Genomic DNA, 15,224 nt, shown 5'->3' with positions numbered 1-15,224 from the left:
ACATGATATCGTCATACATTGTGGATTTCTATTTTCACGGCTTGTATGTTATAATAGTTAATGATACCGAGAATGTTATAATGAATTCCAGTGTAAATTACAGTCGACATACCTATATGCATTTCTCAGATACTGTTCGGTTGCATTCCTGCGAAGTGCTCCCCAGGGTAATTATTGTTTACCGCGGGTATGCGGTCTACGAAGCGGGCGTGTGGATATCGTCATAATTCGTCGTAATTACCTTGTAACATAGTTACTTCATCGATCGCTTTATCTTGCTTAAGCCGTACTTAGCGGAATGGCCATAATCGCCTAACCGCGGAGCGTTTCAGTTTGAACGAGGTCTGATAGTCGAGCTCTTTAATGGCCGTATCGCTCGTCAAGCGGACGCGTACGATGCGTGAATATTGGTGAGCGCGCGTGCAAATGCATTACACGCGTGAACGCACCGACGGATTTCACCAAATATGTATTTTGCGAGTTTCATTCCGCAGTATATTAGTATAAACATACTGGAATTTCGGGGATAAAGAGCCGCTATCGTTATTTCATTCTGAAAAAAACTGCGTGCGTTGGAATTGCAGGAATTGCTATCTTAAATGTTAATCTCAGCGACTTTTGACAAGCTCCAGAAGCTGCGAGAAAATTTTCGCATCGCGCGTATACAAAATTCTGATACTAAAAGAATGTCTCACTCGGAGAGACTGCTCACCACAGCAAAGATCAATATCCGTCATTTCGGCGGCGATTATCCGCTATCGACGAGTTGGAGGAGGAGCGCCCGATCAACAACGCGACATAAAGAATGGCACGCAACACGATGAGCTTGGGTATAGCCACGAGGCGTTAAGTACCGGATGACTCAGTGCGTATTGCGGCCGTGGCCAGGGCCGGGGGGCCGGAGTCGGAGCCGGGGCGATAATTAAAACGCTTTTACAAAACTGTAGGCAAACAGCGCTTAAGTGGCTGTCATTCGTTACCCCGTGGGGCCGCGGCAAGTCGGTAAGTCGCTGAGCGAGCAATCAATCACCCGACCCTCTCCCCCTCCCCCTCCCCCTGGCAGCCCATTACATTTCTATTTTGAAAGCTGCTTATTAAGCGGGGCCGGCTGGAGAGACAGACAGGTTTCACGGTATAAAATATCGGGTTGCCGTGGTGGCAGGAACGACGGTTCCGTGTCGTGGCGGCTGTGGTAGCACTAGCGGGGGGAAGGGTGGCAGAGGAAACGCTTGGAGAGAGAGAGGACGGAGAGCGAGGGAGAAAGAGAGAGAGAGAGGGACGATGAACTGGAGCCGGCGCGAGGGAAGAGGAGGGGTGGCAGAGGGACTCGTCGGTCGACGGAGCGGGGAGAGAGCAGGGGAGGGGGATGGACGGCTGTAAAAGCGGTGAAATATCAAAGCCGGGATGGGAGCTGTCATCGTCGGGCCAACATCATGGGTGGCGTGTTGAATTAGAATGCCTTCCCACACCCTACACAGCACCGAACCCCACCGCAATTCTCCCACCATAATGCCATCTCTCCCTCTATTCTCGTGTAGGGCGCGATGGTAGGGATGACAGGAGAGGACAGGTTATACACCCCGGGTCGTCGAGGATGGTGGCGAGAAGAGAGAGAGAGAGAGAGAGAGAGGGAGGGAGAAGCGAGGAGAGATCGCGTTGCGCCGCCAGACACCAGACGGCGCAGGCAAACCGTGTCGTTTCTCTCGCAGTCGCAGTGTCGAGTGACTCGGTCGCGCGAGCCGCCACTACTTTCCTGGATTTCGCGGAGTACGCGTCGTCGTTTGCGCCGAATATACGCTGCCGCTGCCGAAGCGGTGATCGATTCCTCCCGAGACGGAGAGACGCAAGCATACGCGGATCTCTCCACGGCGGTCCTGCCGGTCGGGCCCGACGCGCGCGAGCTAATATTCTGCACGGTTCTGTGTGTAAATATATATATATATATAGATATATACATATATATATATATATATATATTAGCTTGGTTAAGTGCAGTGAGATTTATATCAGTGGGTAACCCAAATGGTTGTGCTCGAGGAAGGCGGTATGCTGACTACTGGACATAATCAATATTTACCACCGGATTATCTGTCTCCGCTTCCAACCACGGTTAGTATCGTACGTTAATTTTTATTTTACGCTTTATACTCAAATTATAATACACTGGCAAAGAATACAGGGTAAATCTCTTTATGAGAATATAAATAAATATAGGAAAAATTTGCTATATTTTTTTCTATTAATTTTCTAATAAGATTATCCTCGGCGATTGTCGACAAAGCAAGCAGAAGATCGCATTCTTGATTCTAATCGAGATATTAGATTTCTTTGCATAAACCTATAGTTAAATGCCGTCGCTTTTTTCGTCAATCTTATTTTTTTTTTACTTCCTTTCGCAGTTGGACGCGAAGAAGAGTCCGCTGGCGTTATTGGCGCAGACATGCAGTCAAATCGGGGCGGATTCGCCCGCGAAACCGCTAATATCGCCTCTGGAGAAGAATTCGAAGGGAATAAATATCGCCACGAACGCGAAATCGCCGCCAGTCGCGAAAATGGAACGCAACAGTCAGCGCGGCAGTCCGACGGACAACAAGTCGCTGGCGTTCAAGCCGTACGAGACGAATGTCGTGACGAAGAAGACCTCGGACGAGGGCAGACCCGCGTCCAAGGCCAGTGTACACAGTGTCAGTGGTCAGGATAGTATCAGTGTGAGTGATAACAACACGCATCCCGACAAGAAATCGTCCGGTAATCGTACGCCGGTGGGTCGAAAGTCCGCGTCGCCGAGCGGCCAAGCGACGGCGACGGCCACAAGCGGCACGCCGTCGGGCGACCGAAAGACCCCGGCCGATCGTGAGAAGACCGACGGATCACCGCGGAGCATCAACAGTAACAACAACAACGGCAGCAATAATAACAACAACAACAACAATAACAACGGCGCCAGTCCGATTATCAGATCCGGAATGGAGATTCTATCCGGCGCGCATACAAAGGACGCGAATCTGGCGGCTTACAAACCGGGTCTTCCAGGATTCTCCAGCAATCCGCTATGTTGTCCGCCTGGTCTAGCCGAGAATCCCGCCTTCAGGCCGCCCTTCGCGGGCGCGTCGCCCTTCACGCATCATCATGCCGCTGCGGCAGCGCTGCTCGGCTATCCGTCGGCTAGCCCGACCGGCGGCAATCCGTACTTGACGTACGCCCGCGTCAAGACTCCGGCCGGCGGCGAAGCTCTCGTGCCAGTCTGCAAGGATCCCTATTGCACTGGTTGCCCGTACAGCATGCACAACACCCAGATCATGATGGGCGCGGGCAGCTGTCCCAGCGGTTGTACTCAGTGCGATCATCAAAAATACGGCCTGGCAATGGCGTTGTCGTCATTGGGCCCGATGCCGCCCCCCTCGTTGTCCTATCCGTCCACGCTGGCAGGCGGCCGGCCTTACGTCTGCAACTGGATCGCCGGCGAGTCCTACTGCGGCAAGCGATTCACCACGTCGGAGGAGCTGCTGCAGCATCTACGTAGCCACACGAGCCTGGGCGGCGGTGGTGATCACGTGGCCTCCGCGGCGGCGCTCCTCGGCAATCCGCATCCGCTGCTGTCGCCGTCGACGACGCTCCATCGGGCCAGCGGCGGCACTTATCCCGCGCCGTCGCTCAGCCCCCTCAGCGCCAGATATCATCCGTACGGTAAACCGACGACGGGCCCGCTCCCAGCTTCGCTCGCTGCCTCGCCCTACAGCGCTTTCAACGCCTTGGGACCGTATTACTCGCCGTACGCGGTTTACGGCCAACGAATCGGCGCTGCCGTACACCCTTAAGACGGATACACGTCTTGAGGGGGGCGGGAAGGGGGGAGGGTGCAGGTTCTCCCCTCTCCCCCTTTCTCTTTCTCTGTCCCTTTCTTTCTAAGTGTACAGTTGGAAAATGTGCAAAGATACGCGGACGAGATTGCCGTCTAACGGAGACTGTTGTGTAAATAGCCACTGTGTATAATACAAATTTATTTAAAAGAATTCTATATATGTATATATACATATAAATATATGTGTACATTGAAGATTATAATTAAAGTTTATGAAACAACTTGGCAGTGTAACGTTGCATCGCGACACCATTCTCTTGCGGAACTTCTATGATACACGAGTAACGCGCATCTCTATTAAAATCCGGTTACCAGGTTGGGAAGAGGTCTCTCTATGCCAGCTGTGTAAGTTGATATCGTCACGATTGCTGGACGAACAAGGCCTCCCTCGCTTTCACACGCACGATGCGAGGCAGAATTTCTGATCGCGCTTCCAAACGCATTCTCGACACGACGGGATGTCTTGTATCTTTCGGCGCTTTCTTTTCTTTTCTTTTTTTTTTTTACACACACACAACGGTAGGTCCTCGTCTCGTCGTACATCACATCCTCGCGTTAAAAACGACGATTAAATCGATTATTCGGCGATGTACTGCACGCATGTCCTGTGAAAGATTATAGAGTGCGTATTACGAACACTGTATATTTTCCGACGCTCCGCAAACGCGAGCTTTTCATCCTAACGCGTTCGATAACGCGGTTTCGCGTATTCTATGTCCATGATATAACTGTGATATTACGCTACTTTTTCGAGAAAAAAAAATCTATCTGAGAAAGAGATATTATTAATGAAAACATTCAAGCTATCTTTCTCTGAGATGAAATACAACGTTGTAATTTATTATCGTCGTCATTTGTCAGAAGGAAAATATGGTTATCGTTGCATGAAAATAAAATTATTCCAGATAATATGTTTTTATCTCTTCTTTTTTTTTTCTTCACGAAATTCGATAATTGCACAAGGAATACTCTATCGGGTATTATAGCGAGCGTATCGAATCGCGTTGTCTCTCTAATATCACATCGTCTTACATAATGTCGAATAGAATGATCTGATAAAGGAGGCACATGGTGTACGATACGCATTATTCGCATTGTAAATATTTCTTGTAAATATCGTTGAGTTTCCATATCGCTTTAATAAAAACAATGTTTGTAGAATCATCTAATACTTTATATATTTTACCATTTGAACTGTGTCGTTCGATTATATTCCTTCCTTTTCTCCGCTTTCAGTATGTTTCGTAATCATTAATTTTTTTTTTTTTCATATAACTTTACAACACAATTTTTTTTAACTAAATTAGGATCCTACATATTTCGATTATCAAAATGCGCAATTATGATTGGGTATCAATCTAAAAGAAATTTGCCTTTGTTCAAAATATATGTATCTATATTGTTATATATTGTAAAGATATAAATTATGATATTTTTAATTTTGATTCGTTTTTATATCACTTTTTTTGTTACGCTTTATGAGATAAAAATCACTCTGCCTAATTTCGCTGATCCGTAACGGAATTTCTATTTCATCAGTCATATTTGACAGATAATTTATCAAACGCACTTCACAATCTGTCATTCACTGGCAATAAAACGTATTTCTGTATGTCCAAATTTATTATTCGTCTATATTAAAAGCTCGTAAAACAATTTAAGAAATAACACGTATATATTTCATATATTGTTTTTATTGTGTAAAATAATATAATATAATTCTGTTAAAGAAATCGAAAGAATCAAGATAAAGATAATTATTTGCGACGAATCGTTTGGAGATTTTAAGCTATTAATTTTGAAAACTCTTTTTTTATCTCTTATAAATAATTTTTATAAAATTCTGCTTATACCCTATTATTTCTTTTTATCATGAATGAAATAATTTTGTAATCTTCCCGTTAAATACGAAATGACATCATTATCAATTACATCCTGTTATCATGTTATCAATCATTGTCAATAGCCGTTCTGATTATGAGTAATCTACTTATACACATATCATTGTGTATCTAATTATATAATATATCTTAAAAAGCTAATATCATATCTTTTAAACACACACATATATTTTCATATCTGTTCTTTATGCGAAATAATAGTTTGTTTATTTATCAAGTTGTCTTTGAGTCAATAGCAAAATTAATCCAATTTATCTATAATTTAACATCACTAAAGTGACATGCCTATTGAATAAGAATAAAAAGATAAGTTTTATGAGGATATAAAACAAGCAGGTATAAAATTTAAAAAATGAGAAACCATAAAAGACATGCCAAAAATTTAATGTTTATCACAATATTTTATATACGTACGTATATAATCATATAGTATCATGCTCTCATTTTCTCTTTTTATTCAAGTTCTTTTTCTTTTCTCATTTTCTCCTTTCTCTCGCTCACACGGACAAACTTTTAATCTTTCCTTTTCTTTATTTTTACGTCTTATTATGTGGACACTTTGCAGAGTAAAACCACTACGTACTCTTTTACCAAGCGGTGACTCAAAGATCAAATCTAGCGACAAAATCTGTAAATTGGCGATTCTCCCGCTGCTAACATCGTCAAAATGCGGAGCGCAGCGTTCGTGTGCGCACACGAACGAAGAGTCTCAATCCCTGGGGCACCCCCAGAAGAGTAAATTTATTTCTTTCATTACGGACGGAGCGGGTCGTGAGCTCTCTCGGATATCAGCGCTGCAAGGCGGGGCGCATAAATCTGCAGCCTAGCATAGCGGGAAGGGGGTAGCACGGCGAAGAGAGACGGAGTGAGAGAGAGGGATGCGGGGGTGGCAAAGCGTAGGTTTCTAGCCGGTTCTCCCGTAGGGGGAGGGGGAGTGGGGAAGGCGGGAGAGCGAGCCGTGGAGAAGGTCTGCTTCATCCCTCCGTTTCCATCGCCGGGGTGCCGCGACAGGCGGTGGCAGGCTCAGCTGGCTCAGCAAAGTGAAATATTCGGTGATTTTAACCGTCGGGATGAATGGTCCCGTCCGTATTTCGCCTTTCACGACGCCCTCCGCCGATTGGAATCCATGTTATTTCGGGACGATTATGCGTGTCGCTGAATCTCAATTAGTAACTTGTCGGACGTAACTGGAAGTCTTTATGTATATACGTCGAGACTGTGCTCGCCCCTTAACTAGCCGCTGTACTAAATAATGAGCGAACGAAAAAAAAAAAAATTGACGTTCTGCGTTGGTCATTATATATTGTTATTATTAATGTAAACACTTCAGATAGATTATCTCAAAATACTTTTTGAAATTATTAATTGTGTACATGATGTATCCAACTCACATTATCACTGTTTTATCATTTTATTAATGATATTATTGTTTCGTGAAGCTTACGATATAAGGCATTCGCGTGACATGGTTAGATAAGAAAGAAATATAAGGTGTAATAATTTCAAAATTTTATAAATAATTTAAAAGTATATTAAGAAAGTGGTTTTTTACTTCATATATATTATTTATTTCGTAAGAACTTTTTCCGATTACTGTATTATTCATATATGTGTATATAAATTGCACATTTTAATAACTATGTTCATAATGTTTCATGTTGAATGTTAATAATTATGCAAGAAATTGATAACAAAATATTGTTATACAGAATTAAAAAAATTAAAATAGAAAGTGTTTATAAAATGTTAATATGAATAGAGAATCTGTTTGTTTTATCAACCGTCTTAGTTTTTATCACTAATTAAAACAGTCTCACATTGTTGATGAATAAGTAGGCTCGAATTTTCTAAATATTCAAAATAATAATGTAAATTAAATTTTAGACACTTTTTACTACTACACGCGCAAAAATGTCATCTAGCATCGATCGTATTTTCACGTCCAGCAAGTCCAACGGGTTATCCCGTCAGCTAAAAATATCATATATTACTGCGAAATGTTTTGCCGTTGCGAACGTTGAAATAACAAACGTGAATAAAGGCAGCGAATGACGTATCGCTTGCAATTAGTAAATCTTTAATGTTCGTGTCATGTCCCATAATTTATTATGCTTATAAATCAATGGAGTCTATCAATTCCGAGATTTGTGCTGACGCAGTTAGAGGAAACATGTCGCATACAGTCCGTCTTTCGAATTAAACCTTCCTCACATATTTTATATTTAATTACCATATATTTTATTGTAATTTTAATCTTCTTTTTATATATAATTATTAATTTGTTTCTTACAAGTTTTTACATAGCTTCAACGTTGTTTTAACGTGATTTTATTGTTTTCATTTAAGAAACATATCACGTATATTGCGATAACGTCCAAGTTTATGAAAATAGAATAGAAAAAATGCTATATTTTGTATTTGAAATAACGGGTCGCATTTCTCATCCTGTATTAATTAAAACCTTCAAAGCCAAACGCGTCGCGTTGACGTTAACGTGATTTAACGCGAATTCGCGAGATTACATTACGAATAAACATGTCAATCAACCGTTTAGACGTTTTGTGGAAAATCAACGGCTGGCGCGTTCGGCAGCATGTTCGGCGCGTCTTTTCTGCGACGGACATATGTCACGATCAGAACGTCAGAGTTATGGTGCGTCTTAGCTGTCTCCTTAGAAGAGGCTCTATCGCGAATCAAGGGGAGAAAATTTAGAGCATTTGAATAGAAACGCACATACACATTAGTCAGCAAATTAATAGAATTAATTTGATCTTTATCTTATTGGCATATGCACTATTGTTGAAAATAGATTTTTACATTTTTAATTTTTATTTCGCCAAGAATATTGTTCCAAAGAAAAAAAAATATATATATATAAATCATTGTTTTTTTTGCAACATCTTTTTCTGACATCGTAGATAATCTATTACAGTGATCAAAAAATAAGATTGAGAAATATATATAAACAGTCGCGACAAGTAGGCGACGTATTGCTATTCTCAGAACTTTTGTTTTTCTTGGTTAGTAGCCATTTATATTGTCGCATTGTAAATCATGATATCCGTTTTCATTAGTGAGTTGGTTGTCATATTACTAACATTTATTTTTTTCTTTTTACATTGGACGTTGGAAAGATACTCACGCGTACAAAACAGCATATCATCACAGGTCATTTTGTATTTCACATTTATATTACTAGTTTGTCATATAGAATGAGAAATGGTGAACGCATCTTTAATGAGTGTGTGACTGTTTTGAAATGAGAATGGATAAACAGAATTGACTTGCGAAGTATTTTTTTATAGATTGGATACTGAATTTTGTATTTGCTTACCAGATCTTTTGATTAGATGCTAGTGTCAGACTTTATTGGTGATAGCGTACATTGAAATATTTCAGCCGTTCGGTATAATTATATGGCAAATGTCAGATTGTCAATAACAAACTATAAATTAAAGCAGCAGACATCTCACTATACATTATTTAAAATATCCGCAGTATTAGTTACCTTTTTTTACCGTTTGGATTGTCGGAGCTTCCAATTAAGTCGTCTCTTGTTTGAAAATGTTCGTGTCTATTAAAAAAAAAAGATAACATGCATTTTTCTTCATATACTTCATATATCGGAATCCAACGGTGTAGCTATAAATATATATATACCAATAATATGTTTTATATCAAGCGCTGATATGTAGAACGTGTTGTTCAATGAAAAAATATACATTTCAGTGAATATAGCAGCACATTTGATTATTTCACGAAATCGCGCATGCAGCTTATTTTTGGAGGCAAGATGTATTTCTTGTCGATTATACACATATCACACATACACACATGCAGATTCTGATGTAACGTTCTCGCTAAAGTCTCAGCGAATGATGCGTTAGCTCGATCGTCGCTAGCTACGAGAGAGAGAGAGAGAGAGAGAGAGAGAGAGAGAGAGAGAGAGAGATTTCTTTGTCAGCAAGGAGACCCGGCTAGCACGATTAGTGCGTCCCTGAGCGACGTCTATCAGGCGTGTTCTGGCCAGTCTTACGAGTCAGCGCGGACAATTTAGCACATCAATAACAGGCCGCAGATAAAAGCAGCCCATACATCGTGGTTGACGTATCGTTTGTAATAAAACACAAAGGGGGTCTAGCCGCCAGCGGCATCTGTATACCGCGCTGTGCGCAGTCGTTCGTTCATTCTTGCTGTTATTAACAGGCCGTACATCGTGGATGTTTTCTACCTACCTACCTACCGTCTCCCGCCGAGTCATACATCACCGTTGAATGCGCGACAGCAAAGAGCAACTATAATTCATCTATAAGCTACAGCCGATCCCTCCCAGCAGAAATATGGTGGAAGATGAAATCGATAGGTCAAACGTTGCTGACGGCGTTTACGTCATGCGCGCAAAATTCAGTTTCTGTTAATCTCACATTTCGTACAAAATTAATTTAAATTTTAGATGTCGATAGAGAACGTGGAGAACGTTTTCAAGAGAGAAAGAGAAGGAGGGAGCCTTTTATAGCAAATCTCTATTCGTCGAGTATTATATCATTTATTATTATTATTATTTTTATTTATTTCATTATTTATTGATATAAACATACGATAGAAATAGCACATGCAGTCTTAAAATAAATAACTTATAATAAATAACTTATAATATAGCCGTGATACATGAATCTTTTCATTTATCTACATCGAGTGAGATCGTTTATTATATATTATACATACGAGAGCGTTTAATTTCAACGGTACGATGAAACTCGGGATGATGGCTTTTCAAGAAGATCGCGCCGCGCGTCGCGTAACGAATCAATTCCGAACACTTGCTAAGACACGCGTCTGTTTTTTTTTTTCGTCGTCGATAAATTGTCCCGTGGATGCGGAAAATCGAGCGGATGCGTAACGCATACATATAGGGGCATCACGCATAGGAATCGATCATACAGTAAACGCTTAAGCGAGGATAGCGAGGATATATTTCTCGTTACACTTGCAGGATTTTTTAGTTTGAGCGCGCAATGATTCGAATAAAATATTGCTGTAATGTTTCCCCTTCATATATATATATATATATATATATATATATATATATATGTTCGTACTCAGGATAGATATTATCGCAGAGAGCGTGAAGCTCTCTTCTCACAGACATCTACCCGGCCATTTTTCTTAAGGTTACCCATTTCGGAGGAAACCTTAGACAGCTACTACGTTATTTCCATCGATCACGTCGAGTCGAGTAGACGATGTCTCGTGACGAAGTATCGGTGCGAACCTACCACGAAAATATTTCTTTCTTTTGCCAACAGCGCCATGGATAGATTCCATCGTTATTAGTTATTACTATTAATTTTTTTTTTTTTGTAATATTGTAAATAATTTGACGACCATTAAATCTCACAACCGACTTGTGAAACGAAGGAATTTACTATTTATTATTTAATTGTGCATAAATATATAGACAATTTCAATAATTTCAATAATTTCATATGATATCAAGAGAGAAAAAAAATTATTAAGGATAATATGATTGTTGAGCAATTTATGTGTGTCCCATAAAAGAGCTGTAATGCAAACGATTGCATTTAATGATTTCTCTTTTTATTGCGACTATCAATTGAAGATTAATTTTAATACACCGTCCATAAAATGAATGGTAAACGGTTTGTCGTCACATTTATATTGATCGCACTGTGTTAAAGTAATCGCTATGATAACTGCTTAGATTGCTTTCTCGCTTCTCAGGCTCCCTTTTTCAATTATAATATTATTGAAAGAGCAATTAAGATTGCTGACATGAAAAAAAAAAAAAAATTTAGAGATTTGTTTTGTCGTAATTTAGCACTCGGAGAAAAATAATGGACATTGCGAAGATACGTCATAGGAATCAGTTTCCGGACAATTCGGAACTAGATGAAAAGAGTGATCATCCGTCTCAGGCTTTGTTTGTACCACGAGCGCAACTGTTGTGACATAAACGGATCCATCCGAAGATTTCCCCTCTTTTCCCTCTATATAACGGCTGTCACTCGACGGCTCGTTTGCCGAGCCACCATCCTCGAAAGAAACTTTAGACGTCTACCACATTATTTCCATCGATCATGCAGTGTCAAGGCGACAACGTCGTCGCCGACGGCCTCTTGGACATCTCTTCAAAGTGGCTGATAGAGAATCCCCCTTCCACCCCTCTTTTCCTTGCCGCGACTGTCACGGGACGCAAACAGTCACGGCGGTGGCCTGACGCCTGAAACGCGGAAAATAGTCAGGCCAGCTAGCGAATCTGTGAACGAAGAGAACGAGGTAGAAGATGGCGGAAAGAGTTCAGCGGGAACGAGATATGAGAGAGAGAGAGAGAGAGAGAGAAAGGAGAGAGGCAAGCGCAGCGGACCGGATGATGAATTAGCCGAGATGACCTCTCGCGCGAAATCTCTCCGCTAGCTCTCGCGGTAGGCAGCTCCCGTGATGTCGGGCCCGAGATGATGGATCGCTTCGCGTCACGGAGCCATTCATCACCTCCATCTATCAGCCACCCCTTCACCTTGCTTTAGAAAGCGAGCATTCGACGGCTATCTACTCGCTTCGGATAGTGATTAATGTTGATCGGAGCGCACCCTGTTATTCGACCTCACTTCTTTCTCTCTCTCTCTTTCTCTCTCTCTCTCTCTCTTTCACCCTCTCTCTTTCTCTCTCTCTCTCTTTCCCGCCGTTAGTTTTCCCGTCTCGCTCTGCGCTGCCGCGAGCAATGCGCGTTCACGCATTCCTGGACGTTGACTTCGTATCAGCCACGTACGTCCATCTTCCGAAATGTCAGTCGACCTGACGAAAATGGTCAAAGGGATCAATTGCGTATGTGTTTATAGCGCGAGGTTGAACGATACGTATTTCTTCGTATTGAACGATGCAGTGCGGATAAGTTCCTATAGCTCGTTCGATATAGCTTTTGATATTACATCTGGCCTTTTACGCATCGCGACATATGTATATATATATATATATATATATATATATATATATATATATATATATAGTCTTCCGCGTTATAATCAATGCGAGACGTTTACATATACATACTTATTAAATTGATTTCTTTTACATCTGCTTTTTATAAGAATTTGAAAGAAAGAAAAAAAATCATGATTAATCTCGTACACTCGAGATAGATTCTCTTAGACATATGAGAAAAAATTACGATATACAGTAGATATTTATTAATTGTTAATTTAATTATATATATATATATATATATATATATATATATATATATATTGTTATATATTATATATATTATATATTACTAATTATAATAATATATATATACATATATATGTCGGTCGTTATAAACTTGTTATTTAAGCTTGGTTTTGCCGTCTTGGTCATCGGCCAACATTAAAATTCTCATTTCTGTGTCGCGGAATCGCGTCTACATCTTTAGTGCCCGTCGACGTGATCACCGGGAATTCTATAGGGAAGACGCGAGCGAATACGTGCGTACGAGGATAACTAATTGTAGGGTCAGCCGATGTCAGGAATTTACATAATACGACAACGGCGTAGCGATCAGCTGCTTCCTCTCAGGGCCAAGCGATGCGCGAGAATTGCTGATAATGTTGTACAGATCGTATATCGCGGCCTTCTTTAATGGTCGAGCATTAAGCCTCTTTTTTTTTTCTTTTTTTTTTTTACATCCTGCCGCACGACCGTACACAACAAACTCGACTTTCACGCGTGACTGTTTTCCACGATTAGCTGACGAATAAATGTGCACCTAATAATACGTTATTACGCTAACGCGCCGCGTTTTCCAATCGGCATGTCGTTTTACGGCTTTGATGATTGCAAGACATGTTGAATGTTGTTGCGGGGTCGGAGATGTGAACTTCCCTCGCCGTGCCATCTTTCATGCATAAACCGTTCGCGCGTAACGTAAATTATACGCTGAAGATTTCATTTTATAAAACTTTTATAAAACCGCGTCCCGTGTACCGGTAAATCGAGTCGCTTGACTTTATCCACCTCCTGCCGTCTATATCTATCAATATGCTCCGTGCCGATAATTGCGTTAAATTATTGGACTGTGAGAGTACAAAGGTGCAAATTATATTTCAATTTATACGTACATATAAATAACGACGGAAAAAAATCAATACACAACACACACACACACACGAAACATATAAGTAGAAAACTGCTAATTCTTGATACATAAATGTGCTCATATATTTTACTAGGAATACGGCTATTAATCAATCATTAATGATTTTAAACAATTAATCATCAACTTTTTAATAATACTATATATTAATTTTGAAATACGCATTGGTTTTGAACCGATGCAGATGATTAATTACGTAGATACTAGCGTATAGTGACCAGTGCATATTACGTTTTACATTACACAGTAGTGGTACATACTTGAAAGATAAAAGTTGACATCAATTTGTCGTGCATATTTTTTTACGATAAACATGTTTTGACCTATGTTAGCGAAACTGATTCCGCAACTCGATGTCGCTTATAAAGGCATCGGAATTCCGTAAATGTCAATCGACAAAAATATTCTGACATGTACGCCTGCTGGATATATCGTTGCTATTAAATTAATATAATTTAATATATGATATGTCTCAAGTCTCTCAATTAATCAAATTAAAAAAACCTGGTTGATATGTAAAGCTGCAATTACGGAGAGTAATTTACATTGATTTACTTACATATTTTCGACATAATATTTAAGCCTAATTCAATACTTGCTTAATATATTATTTCCACATGCGATAATGTCATGAAACGACTTATTATAGAACGTCTATTATATTCGCATTTCCGCATTATTAAATTTCCGCGTAATAAATTTATATATTCGATCCGTGTGCCCTACCGACCTGCGGTTGTCGCATCTTTGTTTCGTGTAAGCTACGGGGTCGTAATTTCCAAGTAAAATGCTAGCGACAAAAGCCGTATAACGAGGCACTCGAGAGGAGGCAGGAAGTCGCAGACGCCACGTTGGATGGGACATTGATGAGGAAACTTCGGTTGGTTATAGCCCAGGTTGGTGATAAGGAGCGAAGGAGTTCCTAAGTAAGAGGAGGTATAGCGGTGCTTGCCGAGGGGTTAAACCCGAGCTATCTCTTGCCTCGCGTTATCCTGCAAGCCCGTATATATCCGGTGTAGTCGAGGGTAGATACCTTTGGGCAAGGAGGCGGTGCTACGGTCCTTATCGCGCCGTTTTACAATCTAAATGCAAGGAATCAGGAAGGATCAGCCGCAGCGCCGTCTTAATGAACCGCCATGTAGTCTGCGTTACTTTTACCTGCGACAACAACAAGGAAAGCATATTTATCCGATATCTGCGAATATTTGCAGATCACCTTTTTCTAATGAAATTTACGTTTTTCCTCCTTATTTGGAGTCATTTGCGCGATATTTAGATCGAATGCGAAAATTTTAGCCTTCAAGATGTATAA

At 40.8% G+C, this 15,224-nt stretch overlaps 1 protein-coding gene across 1 annotated transcript; it reads left to right on the top strand.

The window, feature by feature from the left end:
* The first annotated feature begins 1,662 nt into the window (after positions 1-1,662).
* LOC126859357 (zinc finger protein Noc) lies at positions 1,663-4,083 on the top strand. The gene is made up of 2 exons (XM_050610576.1): positions 1,663-2,109; positions 2,400-4,083. The coding sequence occupies exons 1-2, from the start codon at positions 2,023-2,025 to the stop codon at positions 3,816-3,818; spliced, it is 1,506 nt and encodes a 501-aa protein (XP_050466533.1). The 5' UTR covers positions 1,663-2,022; the 3' UTR covers positions 3,819-4,083.
* Positions 4,084-15,224: the final 11,141 nt, after the last annotated feature.

The sequence above is a fragment of the Cataglyphis hispanica genome, chromosome 3 (genome assembly GCF_021464435.1).
Source record: "Cataglyphis hispanica isolate Lineage 1 chromosome 3, ULB_Chis1_1.0, whole genome shotgun sequence".
NCBI lineage: Eukaryota > Metazoa > Arthropoda > Insecta > Hymenoptera > Formicidae > Cataglyphis > Cataglyphis hispanica.
The sequence above is the reverse complement of the archived record's forward strand: the minus strand, read 5'-3'. Positions and strand labels throughout refer to the sequence as shown.